Raw genomic sequence first — 12,548 nt, forward strand, 5'->3', positions numbered from 1 at the left:
TCATTAATCCAATTTATAGTATAAGCCTGTGAAAAGCTATCCTAGCTGGGGGGCAGCAGAGGAGGAACATAGAACAGCAGGGATGAGGGCCTGGGGAGATGACCTGTGAAACTCCCTTTGTTGCCAAAGAAAAGGTACATGAACCTCACTCAGCCTTGGTGTTTTCTTGCTGCTTGTCTGTCAATGAACTGGTGTTTCTGTTCTTCTTGGGCCTGTGAATGTAGGTAGTGTTAGGGAATGCTGATTTACTCATTTGTTGAACAGAACACAGTAGCTCTAGATGGCTTTCTCCGTAATGCCAGGAAACTTGACACATAGTTACAACAGGAGAGCCTTGAGTTTCTTCTCGAAAACTGTTGCGTCTTATAAATGCTTTATCCTTTTTTTTCAGTGCTCCTGCTTACTAGTTACACTGTGTTCGTTAACTTTAAATTGGTCTTTCGGCAAAATTGTGTAGGCGTTAATTGGTAAAATAAAGATTAACCTCACTGTAACCTTGGAATTTAGTAAGGAGGAAAAAGGTGTTGGTCAGGTGCTCATCTCTTTTGTCTGAAGAGAAGGAAGGAGCCTGGGAATCCTATGGGCCTTAATATTTAGTCAAGTAAGCATCCATTTTTATTTGGTAAAGTGTGTACATACTACCTGTCTTCATTTCTTGGTGCTGTATGTGTGGCACCAAACACACATGTTACAGTAGCAAAAAATATGTAGATATGATAGAAAGGCTTTTTTCGCTTTCTGTTTGACAGAAAACTCGGTTCACCTGTATGAGAGAGTAGTGGATGTCTTATTTGTGTGCCTCAGCTTAAATTAAACCATCTCTGTTTGTGGTGAATAATATTTTATTTGGATTTTATACAACAAAGCAGGTCAGCACATGTTGGAGTGTTTTGCTAAATCAAACTGTGTGAGAACCTTATTTCATGAGGTAATATCACAGAGTCAACAGGTGTTCAGAGGTATTGCCCTTTACCTTGCAGTCTGTTTGGATACTGTGGCAGAAATATCTGGTAAGATAGATCTTTGTTACCGCTCTCAAGTCTGAACTGAGATCATCATGACTTTTTAGCCTTCCCCTGGTAGTTTTGAAGAAAAAAAAACCACTGTAAGGAAGTTGCTTTCAAAAGCCCTGTTGGCCTAGTTCTGCTGGCTGTGGAGTTTAAGGGAGTTTCATGTTGAGCAAAAGTTTCATGATTACTTTATTATAGAATAATATGGTAAGTTATTTTCAAAAGTGGTTACTAATACTGGGTGCCTCAGCTTCTTTGTGCCCACTCTGAGATGACTGTTTCCAGAATGTGTGCAACACCCACTTGCTGGAAGTGGTGGCCCCTTGAGATGTTTCAAACTGGGCATTCAGCAACTGAGATGTTTCAAACTGGGCATTCAGACCCTGCATGGTCTGTTTCTGTTGAATTTCTGTCTCTCTCTACAATATAATGTACTTGAGTTTCATTTCCATGGGATTGGCAGGAGCCTCTTGGGTCACTGAATCTTGTCTCTTCCCATTTCAGACTGTCATAGCCTACGGGGAAATGGCTTGTAATGCAATATGAGGGGTTTTGTCTTTTTTTGTCAGGAGCAGACTCTCTTGGCTCATATTACTTAAATAAGCAGGGAGAAATGGATAATTGAAGATTTTTTCAGTTACTTGCTGAATGAAGCAAATGTTTAAATCCAGACTGAAAAGCACTGCCCTTTCTGAAACAAAGCCTCAAAAGACTTTACTCATGTACGGCAAAATGCTTGACCTGAATCCAAGTATTGTAGTTTGATTTGCAATTTCTTAACAGAAGCCGAATAGAAAATAAGATGAAACTTCAGAAATCATTCACAAGTGATAGTTCTGGTACAGCTGTGGGCTCAGTCAACTGATGGTGTTCGTCTGTGCTGGTCTTTCTTTTACAAGTTCTAGCAGTCCTGTGCCAACACTCCTCTCACTTTTATTCCTTCTACTCAGATTTCTTTCTTTTATAGAATATAGGAAACTCAGATTTTACTTCCTTCTTTGCTTGAACTTGATTTGAACTTGAACTCACTTTCAACTGTCTTCCAGAAGAATGGCTTCGAGACAAGGCTGTTGAATATTGTGGAATTTGATAGAATCACAGAATGGTTGAGGATGGAAGGGACCTCTGGAAGTCATCTTATCCAACCCCCCTGCTCAAGCAGGGCCACCTAGAGGAGGTTTCTCTTGATGCCATTTCATTTTGCAAGACGTACCTATCTTTTCACTATCACTTCAACTATGTTGCTATCTAGGTGAGGGTAAAATCGCTCATGCACACTTGGTCTCTAACTCCATGTATATGAAAGCTTTCTCTGCAAGCAGAACGGCTTCATTAAGGGACAGTGAGGGAAATCCAGCTCAAAATACTCTACAGCCCAGTTAAGTAATTTCCTGAGAAGCTGGAGGTTTCTTTAGGAGTAGCTTTAGCAGTAAGTAGCTTCTGACTGTTACGTGGAGGGAAATTTTGCAATTGCTGCCCTGAGTTCCCCTTTACTCCGCCAGTTGCCATCCCCTGTATGGTTGTTGGCCCTCTGATCAGCAATAATTTTTCTTCTCTTATGAATTGCAGTGGTTAGTTCCCTAACCAAAGGGCTCCCTGGAGATTTTTGGGCATTCCACTTTCAACCATTTCTGTGGTTTTAATGTAAGGACACCTGCATTCAGGAGATCAAATTGGTTTTCTCCTGTCTTTTGCTGTTCCTTTTTATTGCTTCTGATTTCTTTTAGTTTAGAATATTCTGTACTAGCATTCTGCTCTTTTGGCAGCCTAATAGATAAAATACGTTATAGGTTGGGGAGATGAGGTTTTGAAAGAAATCTCCTTTGATGAGAGTTGTCCACGTATCTGCAAGAAGAGTGAAGATGCACCTTCAGGGCTGCAGAAGCAACCTGGCTCCTGTTTAAGTTCCTGTTGGTTGCGTAGGCTGGAGCACCATGGCAGGGTTCAAGTGTATATAGGCAGAGGAGGGAAATAGGACAATGGTCTCTTACATAGGTCTTTATCATCTCACTACTACACAGCAGAGGGACATCTTGCTACTGTCTTCTCCAAGTGTTTTGTGAATCTTTTTTTACAGAATGTGGGTTGGTTGATTGTTTTTTTTTCCAGATGTGTTGTCCAACTTGAATTACCAACAGTTTTGAGTAGACCAAAATTGGGGAACATTGTGGTGTCTTAGCACTTTTGGTTTTGAAAATGAAGTACTTGCTAAAACCAGCAAAAGTGCTTAGCTGTATCCTGAATTGAGAATGTACATTCTCCTGCAGAAGACAGAATTAAATCCAGCAGTCTGGGAGCTTGTGTTCCTCTGCTGTCAGCAGTAACTTGAAACCTGCTGGCAAAGTGTGTATTTTATCTGCTGCTGGTGCATATGTAGACAACTGACTACTACTGCTGTTGCTATTGGCTCAAGTGACAGATGTTTGTGTTATGTGTGTTTTAAAAGTCTAAAATCTACTGTCAAATTTGTGGGCCGTGGTGTGCCATTCCTCTTCTGCCTTGAATGATGGGAGAGTCTAGTAGAAAAACCACTGTGTAGTCCTGAAATTCAAAGCAACCTAATATGTAGTGCAAGAGGTGAAACTGACAATATCCTGTTTTCTTTAAATAGGAAATTTCACTTTTGTTAGACAACGCTATAAAGATATTAGAGTATATATATATCTATGTTAATCCATGTTTTCTGTGCTTAAAGTACTGTTACATTGGTAGTCTTAGAGCCTTCCTGTAATTTCATGGTATTCCAGACTATTTTGTGTTTGAGACAGTCTGCAGCAGAAGTTAATGCTTATTAGAATTGCTGTCTATTGGCCTCAGGACAGCTGTAATACCCTACATAAGCAAATACTGATGTTGTAACTTTTGCGCAGAAAAAGAGGTAGTTGTGAAAAATCTTTAGAAATTTTGCTAACTCAAGGATGCTTACAGGGAACTAAAGTAAGTATGAACTCAGACGTTAGAAGGAAATGCACGCTTCGGATAAATGAGTGGCATTTTAGATGCGTGTTAATATGGGAAGTATTAAACCAGTGCTGACTTAAATCTATCGTATTATTGCAACTTCTGTTTTAACACTGAGATTCATGATATGTAACTCAGCCCTGATTGATTACAGTTTGAATCAGCAGTAAGGCACCTGAGCATGATCAGTTTGGTCTCTTATTAGAAATGAGAAATTGAACTCTTGCTAGTCTCTTTATGTAATTTTCTTCTTTAATATTTAGGGAGACTTTTCAGAATAATATTCCTGTTTCCATTATAAAAAGAGATCATAAAGTCATGCGAGCTGGAATTCATAATCATGAAGTGTGTGTGTGTTCAGCCAGCTTATTTTAACATGATGCACATGGGCCTTTGAACGTGAAAATTATGGCCTTGAACTGGGCTTTCTGTGAGTAAAAGATGTAATATTGCAAAATGTATAATCTCTGGGTGGTGAGGGTAAGGACTTGTGGAGAAATGCTTACTAAACTCAATATATTTAGCTTAGATAACAAGGAGACATAACTACAGTATGCAGCTTCGATGGTATTTTGTGGCAGTAGCTAAAAGCATATGCAGAGCGTCTGGAATGCATTCCTTAGATATGAATGAAAAACATGATCAGGATAAATTTTGATTAGATAACAGAAGGGCACTGATCCAGCACTTGCGAAGCGTTTGATTTTGGTGTTGAGCTAGGCTGTCGGCCTGCAGAGTGAAAGATTTGAGTACTTTGGGGAGTCAGCTGGCTTTGTAGCTGGAGTCTGGCTGGAGGCTGTTCGGCAGATAACGTGGTCACCGTCTGCTGGAAGGGAGACAGTGCCTTGATTCCCTTCACCACGAATCTCTGCGGCCTTCCGCACACTGAAATAAAAGTAGCAGTGGGGCTTAAAGAGTGGATAATGGACAAAGCCTTTTGAACCTTTCAAAAGCATGATATAAGTATTAAATTTTGATCCTTCTTGATATTTTAGCATTGTTATACTGATGGGTTGGTGGGATTTGGGAGAGTTGTAGGATGGTGGTGAGGAAGTCTTCTCTAATTTCTTGTTCCCTAGTAAGATCAGGTCAACCGGTGTGTTCTGATTAGTCTATGGAGTCTGTTGTAAGGAAAGATTTAAGGTGCTGGGATCTCTGCCTTGATGAGCTGTAAAACTTGACATTCCCATACAGTCACCCACAGGTTCTCATCACCTGTACCCAAGCTCTGCTCCTCACCAGAGAGAGGCAGAAGTGCTCTTAGCTCGTCAGGGGAAGGAGTGTGGTGGGAGCAGAGGAGCCATGCACAGTGGGTTCTGGCAGTGTGTAATGTGCGACAACGAGAGGTTTTTAAGGCAAACAGGGTAGCCTGTAATGTAAGTTTTATTTTAAATCTTGTTTAGGAGATAGGGAGATGAGTGGCTGGGAACAACATGGGAAATTTCTTCTTAGCTCTCAACACCTTGGACTACAGGTGGAACTGCAGTTATAAAATGGACTCTGTTACCTGTCAAAGAGCAGAAAGAGGGGATGGACAATAACTGACCTATATACAGTCCTTCAGATCTATCTTTATGTCTATAATGCCTTCAAGGGCAGGCTGTGATCATGTGTTAAGTGACGCATTCAACAATTTCCTATTATACGTATCATAATTTATGTGCATGAAAGAACAGCAACAGGAAAAGAGCAGTGAACATCACCAAGACCTACAACAGGCCTGTGGATGGATGGAACACTCAGGACATGAACAAAGTAGGGCAGGATGTAGTTACAGATAATGTCCCTCTTGTCTGAGCTGCGTTCCACCTCTTTGAGCTTTATTTTAATGCGTCTCTCAAGTGGCAACATTACTATTCTTTATCTAAAGCTTTCTTTAACTTTTAGGAAAGACAGTGTTAATACAGCTCTCTTGGTGTTTGACAATGCACTTCTCTTCCCCTAAGGAAAAAAAAGAAAAGATTTAGACCACTGTAGTTTCTTTATGTCGTGGATATGATTCATTCTGGCCATGGGAGGAGAATGACAGTTACTTGCTACACAAACTTTTCCTGTGATTCATGGAGTGCCATGTGTGTCAGCCTTGAAGGAGGCACTTCGTATGCTTCCTAGCAGGAAGGAAGGAGAGCATGATCATAGTTACCAGCTAGGATATGGAAACAGGGTGGGAGGGAAGGGAAAGAGGAGAGGGAAATGCTGATTATTCAGAAGAAAGTTGGAATGCCAAGATTCTGTCTGCAATACTTATTCATCTACTTAATGAAAAATGGATACATACCAAACCTATATGTAATTAAGGGAAACATCATGACTGTAATTGCCATGTTCACAAAATAGTATGGCTTATTATGTAACTTTTTTTGTGTAAGTATATCTTAGCGCTTTTCCTTCTGCTTCCTGGATCCATCACTGTTTCATATGGTATGAAGCTTCTATCCCTGAGTGTTGTGTTTCAGCAACACTTTCAGGTTTTGCTCTCAAGCTAAGATGGCTTTATGCAATGCTTTATGTTAGTTTTCTGCAGAGACAGATTTTTGTGCTGTAAAATACTAATATAGTTAGCAACTTAGGAAGTGCACTTACTTGCCAGCTCAGAAGACATTTTCTTTTCTTCACAAAAAAAGTAATTTAAAAAGCTATGCCACAATTTTCTTCCTAAAAATAACAGCACAGATTGGCTACTTAAACTGCTTATAAAGAAGAATACTCCATTAAATGCAACCCCTAATGCTGCACGGCAGGCTTTGGGGCTCTTTCATGGCTTCCAGCTGCTTCCAGGTGTTTTCTTTACACCTGGAAACTGCAGGGTGGGAATAAACGGGAGCAGAAGCAGTGGAAACTCACATTTCTGAATTTCTTGTGTTTCTAAATGAGTTACGGAGTCAGGGCTGGCTGTCCTCCCACAGCTGGCAGTATTTGGTGTGTTACATGCACCTGTGTCAGGAGATACAGCAGGGCTGCTCAGCCCTATTGCATCTACAAGAGTCCTGCAGCTGAGCAGATGCACAGCAACGTTACAATTAATTGATTTTCATTGGCAATTAAAATGTTACTTTTTAATTTGCCAGTGCTATTCAGGCTTCCATTATTTCCTGTGTTATAAAGTGCTGGCTCTGTTCTGATTTTGCAGTAGCTATGCTTATTGGGGATAAGGGGTCTAATTATAACTCTGAACTATACTGTACTGAGAGGGCATTTAAGTTTCTTCTGACTATTTCTGAGGCAATGTGATGAGTCACGAAATATAACTTTTGCAGAAAATATCTTGATTGCCTAATGACTAGGTGTTGGTAGATGAAATTACACACACTCTCTCTTGTTCACATGAAACCAGGGAAGTGTTTTTCTGAGTAAGCTGTTTGTTCAAGTTACCCAAGAAATGTCAAGGTTTACAGTTGCAAAATAGGAAAAATGTATATGTTTGTGGAGCTCGAAAACCTTTGCTTTGCCTTGCCAGATGCTTTAGATATTCACAACATTAATATTTGTCTTTATATCTGTGAAGAAAAAATGCTGCTTGAAAATAATACAGCTGATCATCCATGTACAAAATATTTTGTTCTGCAGATGATGTGGAGGATGTTAACAGCATGGAAAATGTCATGTTACAATATGCTGCAATGGACAGAGAACTTAAGCATTATATGAAGGCAATTGAAGAAACGGTAAATCAGGTAAACTGCCACTTCTATTAAAGTTTTGAAACTACATCCTTACTTAAATATTATTTTTAGTATATACAAATATTACACTAAAACAATACATAGCTGGAAAGATTGATCTTTGACAGGTATGAAATACTAAAACTGCCAGTACAACTATTAGTTTTTCTTCCTAGCACGCATGTAGTGTGATACAGTTTCTAATACGTTCCCACCAAACTCTTGCACCAGTTGGAGTGTGGGATGAACAGTGCTTTGGCAATGACTGAGGACCGTGTAATGTCAGCTAATACCTTCTTCTCGTATTGCGGAAAATGGAAGCCGTGTAATGAATGGGGCAGCTGATCTCAGAGCAGACCAGCAGCTGTGGTAGTGGGGAGCTGGTGAAGCCTGGTTTCCAGTGTGTTTCTGCCACATGCATTTGCTGGTGCTTAATAAAGGGTGAGCTTATTAATTGTTTGCTTAATTACCTAGGGTCTGGTTTGCTAGCTGACCGCTCATTTTTTTGCAAGAGCTGTTGCATTTCAGGCTGTTCGGGGGGTTTCTGGCTCGGTGTGGAGTGTGGCTGCAGTTGCACAACAGGTGCCGGGGCTGTCGGGATGAAACGCGCGCAGCACGCGTTGTGGAAGCTCCTTTCATTAGCAAACCGGGCCCGACGGAAGACGCCGAACACCACCTTTCGGAGGACTTCTCCCTCCCGGCCTTTCGCGGACAGGAACGGATGTCGAACAAAAAGTACCTTGTCCTGCCCCGCTGCGCTCCGAGGGGCCGGAGCGCGGGGCGGGGGCTCTGGCCGCCAGGGGGCGCCGCGGTTGCGTTGCCCGGGGGCTGCGCTGAGCTGGGCGGACCGGGGCTGCGAGGGATCCCGGGCTGCGGGAGGCCCCGGGCTGCGCCGGGCGGGCCGAGGCTGCGGCGGGTCCGGCGGCCGCGCTGCCCGTCTCCGTGTGCCGGCCCTGCCCGCCCCGCCGGTGACTCGGATTTCCTCGTGTCAGCCCGCTTTGATTCTCTGGACCTGGCTCTTGGACTATGCGTAATACGTTCGGCTCTGGCACCTCGTTACGCCGATTCCAGTGTGCTGCTGCTGCACCTGCATTCACAGAATCACAGAATGACGGAATGTTAGGGATTGGAAGGGACCTCAAAAGATCATCCAGTCCAATCCCCCTGCCAGAGCAGGAACACCCAGATGAGGTTACACAGAAAGGCGTCCAGGTGGGTTTGGAATGTCTGCAGAGAAGGAGACTCCACAACCCCCCTGGGCAGCCTGTTCCAGTGTCTGTCACCCTCACTGAGAAGTACTTTTTTCTCATATTTAAATGGAACCTCCTGTGTTCCACTTTGAACCTATTACCCCTTGTCCTATCATTGGTTGTCACCAAGAAGAGCCTGGCTCCATCCTTGTGACACTCATCCTTTACATCTTTATAAACATTAATGAGGTCACCCCTCAGTCTCCTCCAAGCTCCAGAGCCCCAGCTCCCTCAGCCTTTCCTCATAAGGAAGATGCTCCACTCCCTTCATCATCTTTGTTGCCCTGCGCTGGACTCTCTCCAGCAGTTCCCTGTCCTTCTGGAACTGAGCGGCCCAGAACTGGACACAATATTCCAGATGTGGTCTCACCAGGGCAGAGTAGAGGGGAAGGAGAACCTCTCTCAACCTACTAACCACCCCCCTTCTAGTACACTCTCTGGTTACCCCGATTGCTCTTCCTGCAGCTCTTTGGTGTACTCTTGGCTGATCATCACAGCCTGGCCTTTAGCAAGCAAGCTATTCCAAGTGTAGGTGGGCTCCACAGCAGATCTAGACATTGAAAGAGTCAATTTCAGTTGAGTCCATACCTGATAATTTCATTTTTGGATCACATCATGCTTGGAGAGCTTGACTTTCAAAGTAACCTATTTTAGTGTCTGCAAGTAGACTTTTAAGTGTCAGTTTTGTATGGATACAGGTTCTTAGGGACATCATTTACTGCTAGAGTTAGGTTGTGGTTGGACTCGATGACCCTGAGGATCTCTTACAACTGAAATGATTCTGTGATTTCTCTAGAAAAGGCAAAAGCACATCCCTGATTTCCCTTCAAGATGTGAAATTTGTGTTTCAAACCATGAAGGTAGAAGAGCTTTTTTCACTTAAACCTGTCTTGCTATTACCTTGCTATTGTTTTTTGCTATTAGAAAAAAAAAAACAACCAGGAGAACAAAGCCATGCGTTTCCCACTAGTCTTATTCTGAGGAATGCCTACATGGTTTTTATTTTGTAGAACAGCTTTCCTTTAGTAAATTTTTAAAATCATCCCGAGTCAGGTGTTTAACTGAAAAATCTTCATCCAAATAATTAAATATTACATGTTTATAAGGAGCTGAAAACTATGACTACATGAACAAATGTTGGACAGCATTAAATACTGTTCCACAATATACATTTCTACTCACGTGTCACCATAATTGTAGGCCTCCTAGTTTATATTTGTCAGAAACATGATGGATCAGAACTTTTTCCTTTTGTTTGGAATACTCATGATTTTTAAAGTTTTCACAGTAAAACATGACATAGTCCTTACATCGTTAGAGATCAATGATGTATATCCAGATTTGAGTGAAATATAGTAGGTTTGTATTTTGATGGTAACTATTAACTAATTGATGTGTTATTGTCATAACAGGATTTTCAAGTCATTTTCAACAATGTAACTTCTCTCAGTTATGTATCAGCAAAACACACTCTTCATCCTTAGGAACACAAAGACAAGCCAATGTCTTCACCAACAAAGCACTCAAATCCTGTGTACTTCAGATGCATTCCCTCATGATCTTTTAAGTTAGGCACAGGTTTAACTGCTTGATTGAAGTGAAGATTTCTTGGGGGTTTAGGTAGGGCAATGGTACATTTATGATTTTTAGGATCAGATTCAGCAGCATCTGTTGTGTGCATATTTATGCTTGTGTGCAAAAAAATTAAAGTCCTGGAAGGACTGGTTTTCATTTTTTCCTTTTTTCAGCCTGACGTAGCTCATTTATGTTGTGTGAGAGGCTCCTCCTTGCTTTGCTAAAACAAGCTCGTTCTCTGTTCTTTCATTCCTAAGGTTTCAAAAATGCAGCTCCAAGACATTTATCACATTTAAGAGTCTACGTGGATTATGAAGTCAGTAATGGCCAACCTGTGTATTAATCTCTAGCCACACTTCTGTTATCTCTGTTTCCTATGTTGCTCTAGGGAATTTTCTGTACTTTCCACTGCCAGCATCCTTAGGAAACCTTTCTAAGTTAGAGAAAGAAATGCATATAAGCTTCTGCAGACATATAGGGATACAATCTGTTCCCTACAAAATAACAGTAAGTGCTTTGTTTTGGAGGGTAGCTGTGTGCCATGCCTCTAGAACTGCACAGTTACCTGTCAGGGACAGCTTAAAATCTGCTTCTGGGAAACAGATCCTGTTGCTGAATTTAGGACTGCACCTGGAGGTAGCTGTGGAAAGGAAAGGCTTGGGTTTAAAATAGTCTCTGCTGGCTTGGTCCCTGGTTTCATCAGAATTCCTTACCTGAGGGCTTTCGCTGGGGAGTTGCAGCAGGTCATTCGTTTTCACAAGCAGACTGTTTTTCATATAGTGTTATAAGTATTTGTCTCAAGCTGCAAAACACATTTTATCTGATTATTCTGTGAGTTTGTCTGTTGTCATTTTTTCTGGTCTTTACATACAGCAGTGAATCTGAAAGTATAAAAGTGTTCTGTGCTTCACCTTCTAACCACCTGCTCGTAGTGAAATGTCCAACCAGCAAGATAAGGAGATAGCGGCAGTTAAAATTCCTGATTTATTATTTTATTATGTGTACCTTTAAATGACATTGACAGAAAGATGATATTGTACAACAAAAGTATGTGATATAAATAACCAGGAACTAGCATGAGATATAGTCACATGTTTTTAAAAGTCAAGTTTTTTGTTGATTTAGGCTGCAGTAGGTGGAATGCAGAAGGTGAAACGTATCAGCATCCTCTTCTATTTGAATCAGCAGCCTGTTGAGCAAGAAATAAGCAGTTGAATCACAGTATTTCCAACAATAGGCTGTGGGAAATCCTTTGACTGTGGAAACTCCCTGTGCTACTGGATTTTCTAGTACCTGTGTAATGACTGGACTCCTACTTCTGCTTCTTTTTTCATTTTTAATGGGTATTTTAAAAATAAATTAGCCAATATTTGGGTCATTTCCATGCAAAGTCTGAACAGCACTCTTATTTTTAGTGCAACACCAAAAAGACTTATGGAGCTGGAGTGTCTCTTGCAGACTTCTTTCTACTCTTGAAGCAGACCCAAGTGAGTGGGGCCCAGGCTGACCGAGCCAGCTCAAGTGTCCCCTACTCTGGGTGCACTCTCAAGTGGCCAGAGTGCCAGCACATTGTGCCTGCTCTTGCTCTCCCACTCTGCTTTCTAGATTGGCAGGGGTGTTGGTGATGGACTCTGATCACTGTCTCAGCTTTTCAAGCATTTGGCTTGATTTGGACTGTAAAAGCTATGGTAAGTTTTCTGAACAAGTCCCCAGACTTCTCTAAGTAAAATGAACCACAATGTATTATAGATCTATCTCGAGAACAAAGATGACATAACTAGCTTTCTATTGTTGTGTTACTCCTACCTCTCTTTTCTTCTCCTGCAAGGAAAGAGAACCTGGCCTGTTTTGTTTCTTTTGCAGGTGAGAACTAAGTGTTGCATGTGGTAATGGCACCTCTGCTAAAGATTGCTTAGTACTCCTGTTGGAAGTTACTCCGTGGCCAAACATCGGTCTATCTTGCTTGAATTGTGTCTGCCTTTTGCTGAGCCTGAGCACTGTGAGGGAGGGCAAATCTAAACCTGAGTGAGGTGGAAGAAAAGCATAGGAGACAAATTTAAGAAAACTCTTAAGAGCCACATTAAGGAAGG

General features: G+C 41.6%; 1 protein-coding gene across 2 annotated transcripts in view; it reads left to right on the forward strand.

Moving 5' to 3' along the window:
- Positions 1-12,548, forward strand: part of NSMCE2 (NSE2 (MMS21) homolog, SMC5-SMC6 complex SUMO ligase) — a 134,072-nt gene that overhangs the window by 22,391 nt on the left and 99,133 nt on the right. For both annotated transcript variants that reach the window (XM_065054385.1, XM_065054386.1), the window contains one exon: positions 7,539-7,645. In XM_065054385.1, the coding sequence (XP_064910457.1) occupies positions 7,539-7,645 (107 nt within the window). The remainder of the gene's footprint in view (positions 1-7,538; positions 7,646-12,548) is intronic.

Source organism: Columba livia, chromosome 2 (assembly GCF_036013475.1).
Source record: "Columba livia isolate bColLiv1 breed racing homer chromosome 2, bColLiv1.pat.W.v2, whole genome shotgun sequence".
In the NCBI taxonomy this organism is placed as follows: domain Eukaryota; kingdom Metazoa; phylum Chordata; class Aves; order Columbiformes; family Columbidae; genus Columba; species Columba livia.